Source organism: Staurois parvus, unplaced genomic scaffold (genome assembly GCF_062004578.1).
Source record: "Staurois parvus isolate SC_StPar_1 unplaced genomic scaffold, SC_StPar_1.0 ptg000604l, whole genome shotgun sequence".
NCBI classification, from domain to species: Eukaryota; Metazoa; Chordata; class Amphibia; order Anura; family Ranidae; genus Staurois; species Staurois parvus.
The window spans coordinates 1,077,584-1,102,637 of NW_028318400.1; the positions used below are offsets into that span (position 1 = coordinate 1,077,584).

The 25,054-nt window shown below is 41.3% G+C and overlaps 2 protein-coding genes across 2 annotated transcripts in view; both read right to left on the reverse strand.

The window, feature by feature from the left end:
- LOC149449766 (alpha-2-macroglobulin-like) overlaps positions 1–2,709 on the reverse strand; it is a 157,077-nt gene extending 154,368 nt beyond the window's left edge. Inside the window, exon 1 of the mRNA XM_089692753.1 lies at positions 2,575–2,709. Coding sequence (XP_089548879.1) covers positions 2,575–2,642 — 68 coding nt within the window. The 5' untranslated portion in view covers positions 2,643–2,709. The remainder of the gene's footprint in view (positions 1–2,574) is intronic.
- A 5,979-nt stretch (positions 2,710–8,688) lies between these two features.
- Positions 8,689–25,054, reverse strand: part of LOC149449767 (alpha-2-macroglobulin-like) — a 124,129-nt gene continuing 107,763 nt past the window's right edge. The window contains exons 31-36 of the mRNA XM_089692754.1: positions 22,662–22,789; positions 20,434–20,524; positions 18,538–18,606; positions 14,512–14,614; positions 11,080–11,121; positions 8,689–8,941 (exon numbers count right to left, since the gene is read on the reverse strand). Coding sequence (XP_089548880.1) covers positions 8,916–8,941; positions 11,080–11,121; positions 14,512–14,614; positions 18,538–18,606; positions 20,434–20,524; positions 22,662–22,789 — 459 coding nt within the window. The 3' untranslated portion in view covers positions 8,689–8,915. The remainder of the gene's footprint in view (positions 8,942–11,079; positions 11,122–14,511; positions 14,615–18,537; positions 18,607–20,433; positions 20,525–22,661; positions 22,790–25,054) is intronic.

Genomic DNA, 25,054 nt, shown 5'->3' on the forward strand with positions numbered 1-25,054 from the left:
AAGTGTCTGGGAGCTATCATTTTGCTGACGATTTACCACAATTTGTAACTCTTTGTAAATCTCAGTTTTGCTGTAGTTGGTTGTATATATCATACAGATATGCAAGTTCACAGGCAGGGTAAGGTCATTCTCAAGACATGTTATTTAACGTGGTTCTAAAGGCTCAAGGTTTCTTACCTTCATCCATTCTATGGTAAAAAACCTTCTCTGTGCAGCATCCCCCCAGCCCCCCTAATACTCACTTAATCCCCCTCTCGATCCAGCGATGTGCACTGGAGTGTCGGCTATCCCAGGACTCCCTCTTTTCATTGGCTGAGACAGAAGCAGGAGCCATTGGCTCTCACTGCTATCAATCCCAGACAATGAGCCAATGAGAAGAGAGAGGGGGCGGGGCCAAGCTGCACCTCCGTGTGTGAATGGATACATGGAGCAGCAGGTGCCCCATAGCAAACTGCTTGCTGTGGGGGCACCTGACAGGAGGGAGTGGCCAGGAGAGCCTACGGGGGATCTGAGAAGAGGAGGGTCCGGTCTGCTCTGTGCAAAACCACTGCACACAGCAGGTAAGTATAGACATGTTTGTTATTTAACAAAAAAAAACCCTTTAGAATCACTATACTAGTTTTGCATTTTTAATGTTTCACCTTAAGCATTACTAACATTGCTACTCCCTGCCAAACAGAGTCTTTACATTTATTTTTTTTTTGCTTTAGCACATGTCCCCCAGGTCAGCACCCAGCCCTTTAGAACATTTGTTTGATAATCCCTTGCCTATTAGCCTAGAAAATGGTCAGAACTGGTCTTTAACATTCATCTCCTGTTGACTTCCATGGAGTTTAGATTTGGCACCCGAACTTGACTCAAGTTTGCTGAATCCTTGGCAAAACTAATCCAGGTGTGAGTAGTTCATCACTGATAGTCATTCTGTGCTATACAGTGCAAGTGCATTGTCTGCAACTATGATAGTGAATTGGGGTACCATCCATATTGCATGGCTCTGCACTGCAGTTTGTGCATTGTGGTAACATGCGGTAAGCTGCTCATTTTAACCAGTTCCCACTTGGCCATCAAACTATAGTTTTTTAAATATTTTTGTCGATCCGGGTGGACATCATTTGACGTCCTCCAGGATTGCCGCCTTGACATCTGTCACCGATGGACACAGCCCATGACTGATCTGTATACCGGTCCATTGTTGATTCTGAATTTATTTAATTCAGTAAAATGTTTGTTTATAGTAATTAAATGCATTGCTATAAGCAATAATAATGTCTAAAAAATATATATATATATATATATACTGATCACTTACATTTTACCATAGTACAATGTTACTGTGATAAAATGTCACTCTGGTCACAATGTATTATTAAAAAAAATTATTAAAAAAATTATATATATATATATATATATATATATATACGTGATTTTGTGCAGCCCTGCTGCCTTGTTGCATGACTAGTGTAGAAGAGATGTGTTGTCAAATGCTAACACCCCCAAAACATACTTACCCAACTTCCGAAACAAAAACCCATTTCCCAACACTCCCACCAATAAAAGGAGACCACCCTTTGTTGGAGTAAAATGGCCTTACTGCCTTTTATTAACAATTTAAGTTAAATATACAGAAAACATTCCTTAAAACAGAAACCTCCATAAACTTACGGAATGAGTTGTTGGTCTAGGCAGGCACCCAAAACAATATTGACCTCCCCCTGAGGAACCTTAACGTTCCTACTAGGCCTCCAGCCGCAATGCATTGACTCGGAAACAAGGACACACCTTCCGCAGGTAGACCTCCACCTTCCAGTTAAACCTCTGTTAACTGGAATTTACCCGGGCACACCATTCCACAGATGGGTCCCAACCATACACTTATCATCACAAACCATTAACAACCTACCAAGACCAACAACTGCCACCAAACTAAACAAGCCAAACAGAACAAACACCCCAGGGGAGGGCGGGCGGGAACTTCTCTCTTCAGCTGCTAACCAGCACTGGCTCGTCCGACCCCCCCCCACCACTCCCCAAAGATTCAGAATGATCCCACCCAAACCTACTAACACCAATCAGGTAACCTTACTATCTTTTTTAACCCTTCCCCTTTAACTTAACCCTTTCCTGTCTTTTATCCCTCTTCGCCTAGTCATGTCTGCCCTGCACTATTCTTCTCTTTCTTTCTTTCTTTCGCTAGGGGCACCCCTATAGTTCTGCTATAGGGCGGCGGGGAACCGGTTAATGGCAGAGAAGTAAACAAGCCCTCAAACTCCATTGTCACGGAGATGCCCTTAATCACTGAGTTTTCTGATACACAAGGAAGGAAATTAAAATTCTCTGCCCAGCTGCAGGTAAAAAACAAAAAACGTACACAGCTATAAATTATTCTAGTTAACAACTACCCTTCTAAAAAGCAACTAAAGCAACTAAAGCAACTTAAAATGGTAATAAGGTCAAAACTTTTCACAAATACTTAAAATGTGAAACAATTTTAAGGGTTTAACAGCTGAAAATCTATGAAATATCACCGAGGAATATTCAGCTCATGGATCACACAAGCAAAATGAAGTTACTTACAGTTTGGCTTCCACTGAGCAGGAGATGTGAAGGAGGACTAGACCCGCACACAGCACCCAGGACACCATTGTGCAGGGCTGCAGGACTCAGTTAGAGTGTCTGCACAGTGTGCTGCTGCCTTTGTAATTTTTGCTGCCCCCACATTCCCCCCTCCTACGCTGCAGGACATGGGCTTCACAGCTTGGCCACTGACCTCGAATCAACAAACATGGTTTAGGCAGTAACTAGACAGCAGATGAGTTGCAGAGTTAGGGGGATTTGCAAATAATTACTTTAGATATTGTGTTTTCATGATTCATGCATCTACCCACAGTTCCTAAACATACGGGATGGTCGAGCTTTTAATATTGTAGCATAAAGTTCACTGTTTTTGACCTGTGTCCGTATTGCATACTTTCTTTGTATAATGAAACAGCAATTCTTTTGTGTGTTGAGCACAGAAAGCTTTATATCTAAAGCCACAACTTTGTTTCTGCTTTGGATTGAGCATAGAAAATGACAAAAGTATAGTTGAGCCAAAGCTTTCTTTTTTCAGTTTGAATAGAGTATGCATTAGACTCAATAAAAGGTGGGAGAACACAGTTTTGGCACCTCCAGCACTAAAAGTATGTAATGGCAAGGGGTGCTGGGGTGTGCTGGAGGATCTGTTGTTCCTGATGTTAGCTCCAGGATAATATTAATCCATAAAGCCTCTGAGCCCATAAGGATTTAACCACTTGCTGACTGCACTATAGCTTATGATGATGGCTACAGAGTGGTCATCCAATTCTGGGTGGGTGTCCTCCTAGACATTGATGTCCTCCCAGAACCACACCACTCCGCACATCCACTGTGGCGTGCACCCAGTGCTGTCTGTGATCGCTGATCACACAGCTGATCACAAGTCATGGTAAAGGGCCAATCACAGCCCTTTACCAAGTGATCAGCTGTGTCCAATCACAGCTGATCACGATGTAAACACACTTGCCTTTTATCTGCAGTACTTTCCTCACACTGTCCCAGCATGTGAAACGTACTGCCGATAACTGAAGTGTGTGAAAGGGGACATCTACACTGATAATCAGGGCACTGATTATCAGTACCCTTATTATCATTGCAGCACCAACAGTGCCCAACAGTGGGTTTTCCATTACAACAAATGCTTTTGACCACTGTAATTTATGTGGTCATTCAATTCTTGGCCACTGTGGTGATGTGGAGAGCACAAGAGAGAATCCATCTTGACTTTTTTTGTATGGTGGACTGTTTCTGAGGACTTTTATCACTTTCTCACTTGATATTTATGTTCACGTATTACACATTATGGAATGCCTATATGTTTTAGGGATCACTTGCTGTACATTTTGATTAGTGCTACATTTTAATTTATTTCATCTATTGGAATAGGCTGCCCTATGCATGGCAAATGTGCAAAAGAAGCTCCTGCACCTTTTTCGGATGCAGAGCTTGACACATATTTACCTCACATTTTAGACCGCTTGTTGCATTTTGACAGGTGCAAAAATGGGCTTTTACTATCTACATATGTGGTGCTATTAACAATTAATGTTCACAAGATCTGCAGATGTGAATGGAGCCTTACACATCGGTCACATCGGGTGCGACTTGGCATGCAAATTGCATGCCATACAACTTCGTCGGAACCGCACCGATTTCTAAAGTAGTGCATTCACTACTTTTGTTGTGATTTGCATAGACACCTGTGTCAAATGTCTTGCAAATCGCAACTTAAATCGGCAGGTCACTTTGAAGTCACACGATTTCAAAATCGGTTTTGATGTGACCAGGGGCTTCATTTGTTTTGTTATATCTAGCCTTCAGCGTGGTGCCCCCCCATTTCTGGCGGCCCCCCTCCTCCTGTGCTTTCCAGGAACTCCCGCTGTTACCAGAGCACGGGAATACAATCGCCAGTTAGGGGAGGAAGAGAGCTGTGAGACTGAAGAAAATGTCTCCATAAAGAGTACCCGTCACCTGCTCAATGCTATCACATAGGGGGTAATTAACCCCTTGTGATAGCAATCGAGTAAAAATAAATAAAAAAAAAAGAAAAGAAAAAGTAAAAAAAAAAATATTTTAATAAAATATATTAAAATTAAAAAAAAATTGCAGTAACCACCATCGCCTCACAGACCTGTGCAAATGCAAGCGCAAGCCCAGGGTGTAAATATTTATATAAAGCGCAGTCACAACATGTGTGACATATCACCGTGAATGTCAGAGGGAGAACAAGAACTCTATCACAAGAGCTCCTAGTTAACTCTAAAATGATGAGCTCTAAAGGCGTTTAAATTGTCACCTATAGTGATTTTTAGGCACTGAGGTTTTTGGCAATATTGCGGGTGGGTGCAATTTTAAGACATAAAACGTTTTGTATCTGTTTAGCCGATGCAACCCCATCTTTTATATTTTAACCAAAAATGGGTATTCCATTTTGTGTTTTTGCACTAAAGTTCATTTTATATATTTTTTCCTGAAAATTTGTGTTTTAAAAATATGATGTGATATAAACATTTGCAACTATCACTTTTTCATTCTACAGGGCCTCTGCTTTCAGAAAATATATAATGTTTTGGGGGTTTCAGTAATTTTATTTCCAAAAATTAAGATTTTTACATGTATGCGAAAAATGAAAAAAAAATTGCTCTGGAGTCGAACTGGTTAATAAGTGTCAACGATACCGGGTTTACTGCCAGAAATGTTGGGGGCTTGGGGGAAAGTGGAACAGCCATTTTGTTTATCAAACATTTAGTCTTGATTAAGCAGATACTGTATATTGCATGTATATTGTCAAGGTCCTACCTTTTCCCTGAGGTTTTGTTACTCCATGTGCTGGCGTCCATCTTGGATTCTGCTGTGCATGGTGGGAATCCTTTTATGCCTTCAGGTCTCTGAGGTCCATCCCCCAGAGGGGTGTGGCTGATGACATATAAGCCTGTGGCCCGCACATGCTCTTTGCACTTGTGTCTTTGTCTTCCTACAGCTCTGTGTATATGCTTGTGACTCTTCTGGTATTCTGACTCGGCTTGTGATTAAGACCATTCTCTGTGTTTTCCTTCGATCTGACCTTCCGTTGCTGAACCCGGCCCGTGACCTGTGATTCTCTGTCTACTGTTCTGTACCGTTTTGTCCCGTTGTTGTCGACCCAGCTTGCCTGACTACGCTATTGTCATTCTCACCAGCTACACGCCATTGGCGGCGGCCATTACCGCAGCCAGGGTGTCTCGGGGGCCACGACCTGGTACCTGGCTGCGTCAAGTCCATCCCCACCATCAGGGGCCCTGGTGAAGGGCAGCCTGGGACTTAGACTCCGCGCCCTGAGGGACTTCGGTCTGTTGGTGGTGGTTGTCGTCAGCCAGTGCTTTACCCTGCCACTAGGCCTACCTGTCCATTCCACAGCCCCGCCCTGACATATATATTGTATTTAGAAGATCTACTCTGTTACCTACTTGTGTTAAAATGCCATATACACTTCCAGCTGGGAGATTGCTCTGTGCCTTTGAAGAACCAATCCCCCAAGGAACTACTGGAGGCAACAAGACTGTGTGAATGACCATAATCATTTCAATTAACTCCACCAGAAACCAGAAAGAAACTTCAAAGCACCTAGAAAGTTAGCTTCCCACACATCTTAGGACAAATAAATTGTAATAGATTTCCCAGCTAGCCAGAGCAACTTTTTCTTTTACACAATACTCTGTATTGCCTTTTGCTCTCCATGGAAGATTTGAATCCTTATGTGCACCAACTAGGGCCCCATTGAGAAGATCAGATACTGCAGTTTAAAGGGACATTGGAGTATTTAATTGAATAGCTCTTTGTTTCCTCAGAACTAAACCCAGTCATCAGGCTCTTAGGGCCCAAAGTGGGCTAACCTCTGTGTTTGGTAGTTTTGGAGCTGGAGCTACCATTTACGTTATGAATTACAGGACATCTATACAGTAACTGATAGAGATTGTACTGTGTTGTGACCCTTACTTGAAGTTATTAAGAGTGATAGCTGTTATTTCATGCACATATTTCTCTGATGCCTTACTGTGCTTACATTTGACCTTAATAGAACCAAAATTCACTCTAAACTCTGCGTGAGTCTATTTTATGGTTGCAGCCAGAAGGTTCATCTGGCCAGAAGTTTACAGTGGTGTCAGAAGGGACTGGGCTTTCAGAGCAGAGTCAAGAAAATCAGGGAACCCGAAAATTACTCAGCAGCCCCTGAGGGGGTAGAGCTACATGTACAATGTAATATGAGATGCTTGACTATGTGAAGGTGGACAGAAACATTCAAAACTCACAGATAGAAACAGAGCTGAGGATAGTGGAAAGCAGATCTGTTGAAGCATGTAAGCCAAAAACGAAGCATGGGGTGGACCTGGCTTCTATAGCTATAATCTTTGGATGGACTCCCCCTTTAAGCTGGGTATAGGCAAAGAGAGTTGCATAATAGGTTCAGTAAAGCACACTTGAAAGTTGCTGATTACAGTAGGCAATCATCTTGTGCTGCATTCACAAACCTTCTAAAATATCAATAACCTAAAAGAAACATAAGAAATGATCTACATGTTTACCTAACGAATCTGCAAACCTTATTAGCAGTTACAGGAAATGATTGACGGGGGTTGTTCAATTAGGAGTTATTATCATATTACCTACTTGATATAGCACAAACTGCTTTTAATAAAGATTTAACGGCCTACAGTTGTGTGTTACCAGTCTAAGCAGATTGTGTTTCTGGCCTCAGATGATACACAGAGATGAAAAAAATCCTCATACATAAATTGCACTTGTTAATCTTTATCCATCTTTCTTCCATATGCACTGCAAGTGCTGAATTTATAAAGCTTCTCTGGGAGTTCAGACAAAAGGGGGTGAACAGCAGGAATTGAAGTCTGCAGAGCTCAGTGATGAGAGCTCTGAGAGCTGATTGGAGGGAAGAGACACCCCTACAGCTCACAGGAACAGAGCTGAGGCTGACAATCTGCTAGAGGTCCCTCCCCTGTCTGTTTGAAACCCTTGTTTCCTATGACAGGGAACAATTACTCATTTGACCTTAACGTAAGGCTAGAGTGTGTTGCTTTTACAGTTTGTATTGAATAGAATTAGAAGAGGAAGATTCTTCCAGTTCTATTCTATCTGATGATCTTTCTTCCAATGTGTAAATGCAGGTTCAGCTGATACAATATTGCTATCAGTCTGTGCTTTCAAATATATACTCACCGGACACTTTATTAGGTACACCTATTCAATTGCTTGGTAACACAAACTTCTAATTAGCCAATCACATGGCAGCAACTCAATGCATTTAGGTATCTAGACGTCATTAAGATGACTTGCTGAAATTCAAACTGAGCACCAGAAAGGGGAAGAAAGGGGATTTAAGTGACTTTGAACATGACATGGTTGTTGGTGCCAGACGGGCTGGTCTGAATATTTCAAAAACTGCTGATCTACTGAGATTTTCATGCACAACCATCTCTAGAGGTTACAAAGAATGTTTCGAAAAAGAGAAAATATCCAGTTGATGTCAAAGGTCAGAGGAGAATGGGCAGACTGGTTCGAGATGATAGAAAGGCAAAAGTAACTCAGGTCAATATGGACCAAAATCTCTGAGGAATGTTTCCAACACCTTGTTGAATCTATGCCATGAAGAATTAGGCCAGTTCTGAAGGCAAAAGGGGGTCCAACCCGATACTAGCATGGTGTGCCTAATAAAGTGGCCAGCTAGTGTATATCTTACAGGTTGGATGTTTGCAGTGAAAACAGGTTCTTTTCCCAAACTCCCTTTCCATTAATCATGTTCTTTGTGTTTAGTGACAGTAGCTGAAGGCAGATATTTGTGCCGTAGAATTGCTTCAGGCATGACCTTTCCACATGGCAATATAGAGTGAGGGCAACCAGTTGGAAAGGTTACACAGCTGTAGTAGGATGTGTGGGGAGGGTGTGGTCCAGAGCTGAGTATCAAGAGGGGTTTGGCAGCCCCCAAAAGGTTCATGGGTGTTTTAACAAGCTGCCAGAACATCAACATTTGGAGTCTACTCAGAATTCAGTTATTAGTCATTGGTGGATTTACCGTTTACCAGAATGACGGAATTAAGTGTGACTAAGACATGAAAAGGTGCACATATTTAACTTTTGTTTATTTGACATATCTTTATGGTGGAAAACACAGAAATATGACCACAAACAAAGAATATTTAATGGTATGTAAAAGCAGTCAGTCTGATGGAAGGTAAGATAGTTAAACTCTTGTCTACAGATTACTGCTAAATGACACAGTTGAGATGTTTGACCCTCTGAATGCTGGTCTGCAAGTACTGCTCCCGGCATTATTTTGAGTCTTCGTTCCTCTATCTTGAATTGCCAGCATTCTTACCTAGCAATCAAAGCAATATCAGAATGAGAGAATGGAAAAGAATGCCATGGAAAAGAATGTTTGACATACTGTATGTAGCTGGTTTAGTTATTGCTTGCTAAGTGTCCCTGTGCTTGAGAGAGAACTGGGTCACATGGTCTGTAGATGGTATGCTTTTGTGTTGCTGAATTAAGTTTGCAATTTCTGCTCCATTTTTTTCTGTTTTATGTAAACGTTCAGTTATAATATCTATTTACGAGGCCATGTTACCATAACAATATTAGCTGGGTGTGTGGGTGACATCAGGGCCCAAAGAGGAGGCATAGAGATCCTCTGACAATCCCGCCAGTGTCATAAGTGGTTGTAAATACAGTTATACTTGCAGCAATGCAATATATAAAAGCGGCACCCTGAGCTCCCGCTATGCGAATATGTTCACTTGATGAATGAAAGGCAAATAACATCAGTGCATGTGTATTTACCATCCCCTAAACTTGCCCTATACAGTATGTATTCAATAATGACAGTGCGGGGACAAGTTCATGTGGCATCCAAGGCCACGATGCCAAAGTGCCCCCTCCCCATGTTTAAGGTGGCATAACAAAACCTCACACACGCTTATAACATTTATATTCAAACAATAAAAAGAGGGAAAAAAGTTAAGGAAATGAAAGAGGTAATAAAATAATCAGGTAACTAAAATTTTACCTACAAATTTTAAGAGTAAGAAAACTAATTACAAATTTTATCAAGAATCAAGTTTATGGTACAGAGTATTTTTTTATTTATTGTTATAGACAAAAACAAATGCAAATTAAAAAAACTTTACAATCAATTTCAAAACAATTAAAAAAAAAACGAACAATAAAAAGTCAGCAAAAAATATGAGGGAAGAAGGGAATTAAGGAGTCAACAAAAATGAATTTGGGTTCAATAAGGGTTAATAAGGGGGCTAAAATATTGCTATAATTTTTACTCATAAATGAGCGCAGAGCAGGACCTGAGCTCAGACCTGCAGATTGTACAAGAAGAGAAAGACTCCCTGCAATCATCAGAGCTCTGCTAGGTGCTGTGCTCTGTTTGCCAGTGGAATACAAAGCCCCTGATTCAGAGTGAATGGCTGTTACACTGACAATTGAGCAGAGTGCCATTGGTTACACAGGTTGAACCACAATCTCTCAGTGTAATCTAGGACTGAGCTATCAGTTTTCAGCTCGCTTTTGCACAGTGCAGGAGATGGCCAGGCGATGGAGAGGCAAGAGAGGCTTCCACCCTAGTTGTGCCTCCTACAGCATGGTGCCCAAGGTAGGTTCCTCTTCTGCTTTGACCTGGCACTAAAAGGAGCACAGGATTTTGCATACTCCCTCACACCTTGACAGAAGTGGTGGGCCTTGAAATAAAACACCAAGACTTTGCAGTATGGCAATTCTTGTACATTTATAAAATGCTACTAAAAACCTCAAAATAGGAGGGCCATAGATGGTGCAAATTTCTTTCCTGCAACCACGGGTTGCAGGAAAGAAATTCACATGATTCCCCCATCAACATAGGCAGTGCTAACAGGGGAATCCTTCCTGCTAAGACATTGTATTCTCCCAGCGGGTGGGTGCAGACACAGGGGGGAAGCCTTTCCCAGCCGCTAGCGATAATCACAAGTAAATCTGGCAAGCTGGTGGTACTCAAGTGGATTGATTGATCCATTTGGTACATCCAGCCTGTACATACACGGTTTGAATCTTGGCCGGTTCCTGCTGAACCGGTCGAGATTCAAACAGTCTATGGCAGGCCTAGACTTAGAAGTGTCCGTCCACAAGTGAGAGGTGTAGGCACACTTCATACATGTTTGTTACAAGTCGTTTTCTGGGCTGAAAGTTTGGGTTATATGACTCAACACTTTTATTCACTAGCATGATCTCTGCTAGCAAAGCTGAAGAAAAAAATTGAACAGCTGTTCATACCAACTGATAGCAATTGATTGTATAATCAGGCTAGAAACATGACTCATGTGTTGTGGGCCAAATTTGACTCTAAATTTCCATATATCTGCTTGAGTGAATCAATTAAATATCTACATTAATTCATTCAAAAGTGAACTACCCTCAACATTAGCTGATCCTGATAAAAAAAAAAAACAAGATTTCAGAAAATGGTCATCTTACCAGTATTACAAGGATGATTATAGTCTGTAGCTGCACGATCATCTGCAAGATAAGACAGTCATTTCCATTACAGGTTGGCTTGTTTGGCTACACCTCAGTAACTTATTATACATTACCACAATATCATATCAGTTCTGCTGGAATTTTTCTCTTTTTCAGAGGACAGAAATTAAGATCAGGTGTACTTGTATGCTTGTACTTTCATCATTCAGAAAGTTAACACACTAGGATAAAGAACCCTATTTTCAAATAAGTGACAGTTATTTTTTTTTATCTGAGCCAATAGGTTTGGCTGAAAATAAAGAATGATATTCTTGTGTTATATCTTTGTGAATTGAGCATTGCACTATATCAAAACTGAACTTTCTTAAAGCAGAACTAAAGGCTGCTGTACTCATCCTTCCTCCAACAATGCGACGTCCAGGAGCTCCCATGTCAGCATCAACATTTTTACCCCCATTCACAGCACAATGTACTTCCTACAGAGGTTTGCAAACGGGCAGGTACGAAGCTTATATTGCAGAAAAAAAAACATAGTTTTTCTATTTATCAATGTTTTCACCCAAGATATATACAACCTTCACCCAAGGTTTACCCATTTCTCACATAGGATTTCAGTAGAAAGATGGTTGAATCTTGGTTGAAGATTGTGTGAATTTTAGGCGAAAATATTAATAAATAGACCATAGTATGTCTCTTCTGCAATATAAAGTCTGCCTGCTAGCAATCTGTTTCTCTTTTTTAAATTAAGTTACACTTTAACTGTGACAAGCATGAAAAACAGGTGCCTTTATGAATGGTGAAATACATTACAAAGCCTTCAGGAGATCTGATCCCTAGGAATGCTCTGTTATAAATATTTCAACCAGCTCTTATAGCTTGTACCCTCATCCCACCCACACCTCATTGTTGGTGAAGTCGCCTATCATTCCTATGAAGCAACAACGGAGACTAGTCATTGAGTGATTGAGTCATGGCCTGCTCTTGGGTTTGGGAGTCTCGGGGTGCTCAGCCACTATTGAAGGTACTTCTACCTGATTTTCATGTCTGATGACTGCACAACAGGTTCCCTTAAAGAATAGAAGCACAAACCATCAATAGCACCACAGAATAATAATTGGTTTCATTTATTAAATTCAGAAACAGAATATATGCAAGGTGCTGGACTCAGATCTTTCTTTCGCCAGATAAAGTATGGTAGTAGAATTTGATAAGTTAGCTTCAGCTACTCAAACAAGAAAAAAGGGGCCCATATGAAATCAATTAGTAGAGTGCCAAACGATCATTTTAGGAGTTCTAGTCCTTTATTGTTGATAGCAATGTGCCAACGGAAAAAAAAATGGGCAAATCGATTTTCTTCCTGTTCTAACATTGCTATCAACAATAAAGGATTATGGGCTCTTAAGATGATCTTTTGGCACTATGGTTTGTTTTTTTTAATTTCATATAATTTATCAAATTTTCTGAAAGACGTTTTCAGTGTTTGTCATTTGTTTTAAAACCTGCAAGAGTACAAATTGTAATTTAAAGTACCAATATACTACATAAGCAAAAATCTCAATTCAAATTCATTCAAGTGGAATCAAGTTTTTCCTCAAATTTTCTCACCGTAATAGAAAGAAAGAGAAATGTAAAGTTTTAGATTTGTCACTGCAACAAGAGCAAAGGAGACACCAGTTCAGCATTGCCAACCTTCAATAACTTTATTGACAGTTTGTAAAAATCAGTGATTTTTACAGCTGTTAGCAAACATTCGCTACAGAAATTTTATGTCAGTAAAATTCACTCTCTTTTTTCGGGCAGGTTAATGTTGACTCTGCAAATGTAAGAAAGAACCCCTTGCCGGCTAGATGCAGCACCAGCAACCACTTGTCCAGACAGAGTTTGAAACCAGTTGGGATTATTTTTAAATAGAAGCAGGCTGGAGCTGGTGGTGCCTTTAATTCCGGCTTCAGAGTGACCTCATCTATGTTCCACCTGCTGCCTCTCTGCAAAGATAAGTAGTTGGAACCCAGTGCCTGTCTGACGGCAACAGTTCCTGAAGCCTGTGCCCCACAACTACATCACACCCTCCTACTGAGTAACCTATCCTGCTCTTCTGCAGCTGCAGTTCTCTATCAAGTACTGTCAAGGAGAGGGATTTGAGGGTGAGAGTAGAGCACTGAACTGGGGGTGGGAGCGATTTAGGGGAAAAGGGGATACCCCTGTACTCTGCACTCTGTACACAGGGCACCCCTGAACCCTGCACTCTGTAGGCAGTGCACACCTGCACCCTGTATTCTGTACTAACTGCACACTTCTGGTATTTAATGACCCTTTAGGACTCTCCCACTGTTAGTACAGGAGGTGGTACTGCTGCCTCCTGAATGTGTTTTTTTCCTAGCCAAATGGGAATTTTGCATTGAAATACTCTGTCACAACTGCAAGCCAAACATTTGGCTTGTGGCTACTGTGCATCCCCATTGAGCTCAAGAGGTAGGTTTGACAGGCGATGCGGCCCATGAAACTTGACATGCTGAGTTAAAATGAACTATGAAGCTAAGCATTGAGGCCATGGCAATGTGTACTCATCCAAGCAGCTGCTGTGTTCATTTAGAGTAGGTGGTCAGGAAGAAGTTCTGTTTATTTCTCTTCTAGGTCACTCCCACTATTAAATGCAATCTGGTCATGCCCAGTGCTCAATTTGGCATGCATAACAGAACTTGATTTTTGACTGTAACCCAATAGGGTGACCGATAATTTGTCATGCTGTGTTGATTATTTTAAATGTAAACCAGGACAATTACCTGTTATGGGTATTGTCAGTGTTTACAGATTGTGTTTATACTGTTTAAATATTGATTGTCTTAGTTTCTAATGGGGAGTTCTGCCATTTTTTTCAGGTGTCAATAAAGAATGTGCTCTTTCAGTAAATTTTCCATGTTCTGTCATTAAAGAAAAGTTGTGGGAGGTTGGCAACCCTGTACCAGTTCCAGTGACAACTGTCAAAATCAGCCTTCACTTTGGGGAGAGTTCCAATTCCTTCTTGTTGAGTCTTTGAAAGAGATGTCAGAAAAACTCTTACAGAAGATAAATCCCTTTCCTTTTCCATCCAAAAGTAGAACAAAACATTCTGTATGGAGTTCCACTTAAATAAAAGTTATGCAGCTTCCGTAAAATGACTTTTTAAATAAAGGCAACACATACATGTACATTAATGAAGTCTAGAGAAACTACAGATACAAAAAACTCATTAGATAAAATGTTAGTTGTGCAGAATATGAGGTGGGCAGTTGAGGTGTGGTAAAACAGCAACTCAACTGTCTGTTTTTACAGCTCCCAGGCCGTAAGTGTTAACGAGCCCTTAGGGTTTAAATATAATTTAATTTAAATCTTTTTGGAGAAAGTAAGTTGTTACACTGTATCCAATACACAATATGTCAAGGGCATTACCGGTTTCATAATAGTCGTACACTTCTACTGTGGCTGGTTTCAGGTCTTTGACCTCAATGTCTTGTTCCACCGTGAAGGATAGATGTATGTGCTGGGAGTCCAACTAGAAAAGGAAGGGCAATTATATAATGCATAAATTCAACATCCAAACTAGTGATAGAAGCCATAATAGTGTTAATAATAAATCTGTTAAGAACATTAAAACTAGCTAAAATTAAAAAAAAAGAAGTCCCAATACAAAGGGCAACAATATAATGCATACAATTTCCATATTTTAAACGGAATTATTACACATTGTCTATGTATATATTTATTTATTATGTGCTGCATTTTAGTTGAGTGAAAAAAGAATACAGTATAATAATATAACGTTTACTGTGTATCACTTAAAAGATAAGTTCACCTTTGGAACATGTTACATGATCCACCCGCTTTTAGGGTGGAACATGTAACATGTTCACATAGCTGCAGCCACAACCACCGCCCCCTCCATCCGACAGATAGCACGGGGAGACGTTTGCAGATTTGAAAACAGCGAGGCCATGTGGGGCTCATCACTCATTCACAGTGTTCTGCTAAAGAGTGCCTACAAGTCCTGGCAGTCTTAGCAGCTGTCGGCTTGTAGTTTTCAATGAACTACCATGGTGCTGTGGAGCGCCGTGGTAGTTCATGAATGCTTCCTGTCACTATATCTGCTTGACCGTACATCCCGTACAGCAAGCAGATATTCTGACAGGTCTGCAGGAGACCTGCATGGCATCAGCGATCTACTGATCTTACCTGTAAAAAAATGTGCATTTATTATTTTTGTCCAAAAGGTGAACTTATCCTTTAAAGCAAGAAGGAAGCAAAAGTGAGGAAACAGAGTTACTTGATTATTAAGCTGGCTTATGATTCTAAATAAACCTAAAATAGTATTAAACAATCCTTAATAAAATATGACTAGTATAGAATAGATGTACTAGCTAAACCATAGCTACTGAAGCATACCCCTATACAATTCTCTCTCTCTTTCACTCCACCCCCCTTCCCCTGCCCCCAACTCTAATTATTCCAATGAAGGAGACCAAACCACAGTTGGAGTAAAATGGCCATCACAGACTTTTGTTAACAATTCAACTTCAAATTCAACACAAAACAATACCATTATCCCCCTGAGGATCCTTAACCATAATATTAATACTAAGCCTCCAGCCGCAATGCACCGGCTTGGAAACAAAACACACAATCCGCAGTGCACTACCTCCACCTTCCAGTTAAACCTTGGTCAATAGGAATGCACCCGAGGACACCATACCACCGATGGGTCCCAACCATTCATTTTAGCTTCATATTTTGCCACCTTCAAAGACCAACAAACTGCCCCAGAGCCGGAACAAACCGGGAACTGAAAGACCCAAACAACCTCAAGGGAGGGTGGGAGGGAAGTTTCTTCTTCCGCTGCCACTCCTGTACTGGATCATCCAAACCTACATCACTCCCATAGGTGCTAAAGACCTACCCCACACTACCAATCACAAATCAGGTAAGCCTACATGTTTTATAACCTTCCCACCTATCCTTAACCCTCTGCTGTCTATTCTACCCTATTCACCTAGTCACCGCTGCCCTCCGCTATTTTTTTTTGCTATGGGCACCGCTTTTTATCTAAATATGTGTGAAAGCACCGGGAACTTCCAGTCAGTAAGTGCACACTGAGCACATCACTTAATTACCCTAGTTGGGACTACATATTCCATCAGTCCTAACACCTAATGCCCTGTCCTCAGGAGCTGAAATCAATCTATTATACTGTAGGAGGAGCAAGGGTGAGGCTTAAGGTCTGCCTATGTAATCTAATATATTGAAGGAGCAATAAAAGTGGAAACTGGTTCTGATGGATACACAGTAAATTGATTTATCCTTCAAAGAAGCAGATATGTGATTAAAATACTTTGGGTGGACTCTCTTCTGGTCCTAGGATCCTACCTTTCTGATAGTGACAAAGGGAGTGCTCAGCACATGATAAATTCTTGGATGTGTATGGAGGATGCGTATGGAGGATGCCTTGTCCAAAAATTCATCACACTTGAATGTAATGGTTAAGAGCAGAGGTCTCCAAACTTTCTAAACAAAGGGCCAATTTACTGTCCTTCAGTGGGAGTAAACAATGCACCTTTGGTATTAGGGGAAGGAATAGCACCTTATCGTTGGTATCACTGGGAGAAATAGCGCTCCATCATTGGTATCAGTGGGAGGAATAGTGCCCCTATTGTTGGTGTCAGTGGGAGGAATAGTGCCCTATCATTCATCTCAGTGGAAAGTTCTCTATTGTTGGTATCAATGGAAAGAATGGTGCTCCATGAGTGGTGTTAGTGGGAGGAATAATTCCCCCTCATTGGTGTTAGTAGGAGGAATAGAGCCCCATTATTGGTGTCAGTGGGAGGAATAGAGCCCCATCATTGGTGTCAGTGGGAGGAATAGAGCCCCATTGTTGGATTCAGTGGGAGGAATAGTGCTCTATCATTGGTGTCAGTGGGAAGAATAGTGCTCCATTGTTGGTGTCAGTGGGAGGAATATGCCCTATCATTGGTGTCAGTGAGAAGAATACTGTCCTATCATTTATTTTAGTGGGAGGAACAGTGCCCTATGATTGGTATCAGTGGGAGGAATAGTGCTCAGTGTCAGTGAGGAATTGGTGTCAGTGGGAAGAATAGTGCTCCATTGTTGGTGTCAGTGGGAGGAATATGCCCTATCATTGGTGTCAGTGAGAAGAATACTGCCCTATCTTTTATTTTAGTGATAGGAACAGTGCCCTATGATTGGTATCAGTGGGAGAAATAGTGCTCCATCATTGGTGTCAATGTTAGGAATAGTGCCCAATCATTGGTGTTAATGGGAGGAATAGAGCCCCATCATTGGTGTCAGTGGTAGGAATAGTGCCCCATTGTTGGTGTCAGTGGAATAGTGCCCCATTGTTGGTGTCAGTGGGAGGAATAGTGTCCTATCATTTATGTTAGTGGGAGAAAAAGTGTCTCACTGTTGGTGTCAACAAGAAGAATAGTGCCCGGTTGTTGATGTCAGTAGCAGGAATTATGCCCCATTGTTGGTGTCAGTGAGAGGGATAGTGTCTTGTATCAGTGGGAGGAAAAGTGCCCCAGGGGCCAGTTAAAAGCAAAGGACTGCATCCGGCCCCTGGGCCACAGTTTGGAGACCACTGGCTAAGAGCATCAAATACAGCCAGGTCATTTAGGGGGAAAATGCCTCCCCCCTTTTTCAGGACTTGAGCAGTCAGTCAATGATAAAATAATGACAAATTAATCCTGAATTATGTCAGTAGCATCCTAAATTGATGTCAATATGATGCTTTCCACACAAGCCCCAAACCCATCAACATGTGCTGTCAAGAGACACTAACCTTCAGTGCCCCTAGTCTTCAGCAAGCTATAACACAGTTCCCCAGTGCATTCTGTCTGATTTTTTAACATTAATTGCTCAAGCCCTGAAGAAGGAGCCTTTATTTTCCCCTAAACACATTGGCTGTTTTCTTTTAACCATTACATTTTTCAAAGAGTTCAAGTGTGAAGAACCTTTTAACCAGGTGATGCCTAAATGGGGTCTGACGGGACTGAAATGATTGGGATTCTTGTTTTAGTAAACAGATCTAAGCTGAAAGTCCCTAGACTCTGGTGTCTAGCTATGCATTCAGCCATAGCTAATTCCAGGCGTGTTTAGAAATGAGCTCTAATTGCAGGGGGTCAAATGCATTCAGGGAATTCAGGGTGATCTCAGAAGTGTCTAAAACTGATGTCAAAATGATGCCATCAACACTGGCCTTTAAAGAGAACTGATCATGATCACATCTCACTTCAGCCCCATGTCATCGTTCAAAGGAGAGATGACATGGGGGGATAAACCTATTCTACAGTCTGATCCCCATGACAGAGTCATGTTGGCTGGTCTAGTCTTCATATGACCAGCCCAGCCCATCAATATACTGTCACAACATTGACATGAAATGTACATGTAGTGAGAATTACATCTTACCTGGTCAAAGTACAAGATCACCTTGTCTGTTTGGATATCACTTCTCTTTACCACTTTGTCTTTTTCTAGCTGAAAGCAGTACAATATATAAAAGTATCACGTTAAAGTAAATAGTATGCTTGTACAGTATATGACGAAAGCCACATGTAATGAATCAAAAAATTCAAAAAGTACCATTTTTGAAGGGGCAGTAATTTTTCACTTCTTAAAGTAAAAAAAAAAATTCCTTTAAATAATATGGCTGGGGGGTCCCTTAAACTACATGCAAAGTTGTGCATCTGTACAATGTATAGAACCTGCTGCAGCAGGACTGATATTTTGGTAAAAAAAACAAAAAAACAAGCAGTGTGTTGTCCCCCCCCCCCCCCCAACCAATCCCAGACCCTTTAGGCCTGGTATGAAGGTTAGGAGGGACTCCACAGTAAAAAAATTTTTTTTTAAAAAGTGCGTGGGGTTCCCCCTAAATGCCATAACAGGTCCTTTAAGCCTGGTAGAACTTTAAAGGGGAACCCCACCTCCCAAAAATGGAGGAAAAGGGGGGGATTCCTCCTAAAAGCCATACCAGGTCCTTTAGGCCTGGTAGGACTTTTAAGGGGAACCCCACCCCCAAGAAATGGGGAGGAAAGTCCTTTATTTACAAAAAAAGCCAAACAAAATGGTTCCATTGTTGTAATCCATAGTCAATCATGGTGTCCAGCGTTGTCATGATGCTGAAATACAAAAACCCCAACGCCGGTCCGTCAACATCCTCTGAGCACCCCCCGCAATCTAACATTTGCCAGATGTAAACAATTGGGCGGAACTAGTGGTGACGTGTAGGGACCCCACGCTGTTTATTTATTGTTTTATTTTTATTTAATTTTTTTAAATTATTATAATTTTTTCTGGCCATAGTATTCTCCCCTCTGTCTTTCATAGTATCCAGCAACAGACTGCATAAGGCTACAGTGAGCCATGATTGGCCAAAGTCATCGTGATTTTGGCCAATCATGGCTCTCACAGTGCATTGTGCTGTGATTGGCCAAAGCATTGCATCAGACCTGTGGTCAGGTGCATTGCTTTGGCCAATCATGGCTCTCACAGTGCATTGTACTGTGATCGGCCAAAGCATTGCACCTGGCCTGTGGTCAGGTGCATTGCTTTGGCCAATCATGGCTCTCATAGTGTGCAATGTGAGAGCGCAGTGCATTGTGGAGCGCTAGGCGGGCAAGTAGCCCGCCGAGTGTCCTTACCATACGTTTGTTCAGTAAACACATGAACGGCCGATGTTCAAATGGCACTTACATTCCACTCAAACATCCAGCCCAACTCTACACGATACTATCTGATTGCACAATTGCATTAGATTGAGCTATAGCTATGTACTGTAAGGGCAATTTGGATACAAACAGAACGAGCTGTTTAGGTAGGGCCTCATGTTACATAGTTTTTGTACATCTAAAGGAGTTGTACAAACACATTTGGTAACAATAAAGAAGACTATGCAGAGTTTGTACAACTGGATTGTAATATATACATGTCCATTTTTTCACAGTCAAAAACAATATGCAGTATTGAAAGACTTCCCCAAGTGGCAAAATAGATCAAAACACCCCTGCAATCTCAATGAAGGTATACATGTAAATTCCGATATTAGAAAATCTGCTCAAAAAGTGCTTGCATGACACTTCTTTTGATAAACAGTTTAAAAGGGGCACAATTCAAGTCGTCTATTAAACCAGATCAGCCTATTGGGAGCCATAATATTACAATATATGTTTGCTGGAGCACAGGAGGTAACAAAATGTAGTTAGTATGAATTTGGTCTTTAAATCTCAGGTTATGTCAGTAGGTACAATGCTGGCAGCATAACATACAGTGAATAAAAACAAATTAACCACCAGTACTAGCACTCACCTGCCGTATTGTACTCTTCACTGGGATGAAACCAGTTAGCATTTTCACATCTATAACAGCCATGTTGGATATCTGCCGGGAACCTGTATATCTGTAAGAAGTAAAAACATATAATCAGGGGCCCAAGCCCTTCCAGTCTATCCAATTGTTTTCAAGGCTCACCACATACAGGTTCTTTTCTCCATGACCGATGGAGTTGCTCATTACCACATCTCCACACTGTAAGGTTGCTTATTCATAATAGACCCTTGGGTGGCTCCCCGCAATAGAAAAACCCTTGCATACACCAAGAATAAAGTATACTTACTCACCCACATCTCAACAGTGGTTAAACAAACAGTTGCAAAGGTGTGGAAAAAATATGCTCTCCTATTTTATGAATTGAAATCCTGTATGTACTAGTGCATGCTTTATGAAAAATCACTGCTCTTCAATGTGGCAAAATCCCAAACCTCCATAATGGAGGTTTATACCCCTGAATTAACCAGTTCCTGCCCACAAAAAACAATTGCTCTCACCTATGTCGATGATTCAAAGAGAAACACTGGACCCCAATAGACCGAATTCTCTGCCTACTTGGTTCTCCTTACCCACCGAATCCTTCCCTTCCTTCCTTCCTTTCCTTCATTCCTTTTCTGTGTCTTATGCAAACACAGGTTTAACCGATGCTTCAACTTTTTTGTTTTCCCTTCTTAAAGCGGAGCTCCACCCATAAGGGTAAGTTCCGCTTTAAGCCTTTGTCCCCCACTCTCCATTAAGGATTGGCACCTTTTGGTAGCGGGGGGGGGGGGGGAGCAGGAGCGGGTACTCCGCTTTAAGCCTAGTACACATGGGCCAAATATGGAACTCCGCTTTAAGCCTATTACACATGGGCCAAATATCGGACGGCATCGCATTTGGCCCGTCCGGCCAACTTCTGTTGAAGGAGCATGACCCTAAGGTCTGCCAATCGGCTCCCAATCAGCACTCTCAGCCAATGTGGGTCAGCCAGGCTGTCCCCTTGTCAGAACACAATACCACAGTGGGGGAGATCGCTGTACTAATTAGTTAATACAGGGGCTCTTCCTAAGCTGTCAGTTTGTTTTTTTCGTTTAACTAGCAGGGTTGAATGGAAGAAAAAACTAGTAGTGTGTACTAGGCTTTACAGTTAAGATTGTTATAGCAGCTCTATAGTGGTGAAAGGGTGCCACATCCAAAAATGTCAGTAAGGTAGAGATAAAAAAATGCATATTTTATAAGGCACCAAATACACAAGTAGTAATTTAATTTAAAAAAATATTTATTACATATTTAAAATAAATGCTTCTTTGTGGAGCATATCAAGGAACATCATATTAATTTGTACTGTGACATCATCCTCAAAGCCTCCCCCTACATAAAGCATATAGCCAAAATCATATCCACTTTTTATATAATTACTCCTAAAGTGACATATCAAAGAATCATCCTATTGCTGTACCCCTGATAGGGCAGGCCTGACTCCACATGTTTCTCAGCATCCCATTGCTGCTTCCTCTGGCGATTAATGGAGTTCACATCATAAAAAAAAAAGAAAAAAGAAACAGCTACTCTAGATGTACAGTATGTACACAAGATGTTCCCTCAAGATACCCTCACATGCAGACAGCACAGCCAGTCAATTCTCCCTCCCGGCAGATACAGGAGCATCCACAGGGATCAGAGGTAAATTCTGAGGCAGATGGTAGATTGCACTCAAAGGTGTGATGCTAGATCCACAGAAGAAATTGTCCCACATATATTACATACATCGGGAAGGCCACAAGGGATTCCTGTGGATGGAATGCACTATACAGGTAGGGTGCATACAAGGCTTAATGCCTTTGTACCAAAAATACCGCCATAATACTGACATGTGGACTCCATACACGTGCATGTTGCATTTCACCAGAACAGAAATAGAAGAAAAATCTTTCAATAGGAACGCTAGTTTTGGTGACCCTGGTGACAACCAGGGATTCCGTCACTTTAGAAGGATTTCCGCTCACTTCCTATTATGGAACAAGAAGGGAAAGGAAATCTCCCCAATGGACACAGAAGGCAGAAAAAAACAGATAAAGGTTATAAAACTCCCTCTATGCAAAATGAAAATGTTGTGCCTTTAGTCCTACTTTAAAAGTAAAATGTGATTACCATACCACTGGCACGGTAGGACATAACAGGACATGGGAGGACATAGCAGGGTTGGCAAGATATAATAGAAGACTTACGCAACATGAATTCCGATTTCAAAAGTCCTCGCTGGTGGCACTTGACATTCCATTTTTGAACTAGTCTCCACAGTAAGTGAAAATACAGCTTCTGTTTTAGGTGGAGGGATATTGTATCTTAAGACAGCCTATTAAGCAAACAGAGAACCTTTTAATAGTCATGGAAAATAGAAATAGCCTCATTTATTCAAGTGTCTGAGATAATATCAGTCATTTTTCTGTACATGAAAGCAAATAAATACAATGAATACATTATTATACTGTATGTGTTTATTAACCCATATAGCATACATTAGTGGCAACACATAATTGTACACATCCCCACAACTGTTACAACAGCCAGGAATGTATATACGACTGTCGACTTTCAGATAAACACCACCCAGTTGCTTTCACAGATGCCCCCACCCCACAGACCCCCTCCTCCCCCGCCATGCATTCCAGTTTCCACTGTCCCATCTGGGACCCGCCTGGCAGGTGACACTGGGTAGAAAGAAAGAACAGCAAACCAATCTCTCCTACCTTTCTGCTGTCAGAAGCAAATGGAGCTTAAAAAGCACTTAAAAACCCTACAAAATCATTTTGAGCTTGCTCTGCCCCCACCTATATGCACATACATGTAAATGCACATTAGGAGTGACTAATTATGAAAATGTCACTTGTGCTACACAGGTTACATAACACTGCATTGCAGAGTAAGAGCAATACTAGGACCATTATTCATGGCTAACTCTAAACTGATGACCTGTAAGGGCTTTTAAACCATCACCTATGATGGAAACAGGTGCATGCAATTGTAAGAGCTGAAATATTGGGTATCTATTCACTGGACACAGCATCATCTTTTATATTTTACCATAAAAATTGGTAATATAATGGGGGTTATTTACCAATACTGGAGAGTGAAAAATCTGGTGCAACTCTGCCAGTGCTGGGACACGGCCATACAGTGCCCAGGACAAAGATGCCAAACTGTGCCCCCCCCCATTCATGATATGCAAGCCTGGAGGATTCACTTAAGGGGTGCGCAACAACTCACACCTCCTCCTGGCTGTCTCCTTACTGCTCCCAGTGCTGGGCTGACAGGAGTAATGATGGCACTGACACTACTCCTGTCAGCCTTGTAACAGAAGGAACTAAGCACAGGGTGCCCCCATTCCTGCAATAAACCATTGTGCCTAGGGCGGCTGTCCCTCCAGCCCACCCCTTGCCCCAGCCCTGACTTCTGCATAGAAAGCAATCAGTTTCCAGGTTTAATTGCTAAAACTTAATTGAACAAACTGAAGTTAGAAGCTGATTGGCTACCATGCACAGCTGCACCAGATTCTGAGTGCTCCAGTTTCAGTATATCAACTCCATTGCATTTGTGTGCCCTAAAACTAAGGCTGGCCATAGATTATCCAATTTTCTTGAGATTTTTGGTTTAGATTTACCAAAAATCATATAATAGGTGGTCAAACCTAACAACACTTTCAATTGTATCCAATCAGGCAGGCTCTTGCACTACATAGTTCAAGGTAAATCTAAAGGAAATTGGGCAGAAATTAGTAAATTAGAAAATTGTATAGTGCATGGCCAGCCTTACTGTGTACTTTTTACTGAAAATTTGCACTGGAAAAACCTTTGCACTAATATCAAGTAACAAAAAAAATGACCACAGTTTTATTCTCCAGGGTCTTTATTAAGGTAAATACAAAATAAATAATAATAATAATTATATATATATATATATATATATATATATATTCTTTGCAGTGTTTTACCTACTCTTCTTTACTACACTAATGTTTCAAGCACATGATCAATAAAACAAAAAAATTTACAAAACAGCTCTTGTAGTGAAAGGGTTAAAATGCAAGCAGTTTAAGTACCTGACTTGATTTCATCCTTTTGCAGTCCCTGTACAACAGAGCTCAGACTGGGGTTGAAGGAAGCATCACAAGGGGCCAATCAATTGTGCTGCAGTGCACGGAGCACATGATAAAAAGGAGAGAGGTGACAGAAGAGCTTATTGGTTTGCTGCTTCTACTTTTACTGCCCAGTCACAGGCTGGGGGGAGGAACAAGACCTGAGAAAAAAGTCAGGCCCCATGCCCTGCCAACTAGGATTAGCATTACACAGACTAAGACCTGTTTCCAGTAATAGTGCCTGCAGCTTCCTGACTCTGAGCACATTTTGCTGCCCTCTGTAAAAAGTGCTGCTAGAAGGTAATTGCTTATTCTTCACCCATCTCCAAAGAGCAGCCTCTAGAGATGACCAGGAACAGCTTCTTTATAGCAAAGATGGTGCAGATACATCACAAGGACATGCTACTGGAAACAGGATTTCTCCTACACTTTTTCTTTAAATTCTACTGCAATGTTTAGTGAAAGTGCAGTTAAAACATCTGAGCT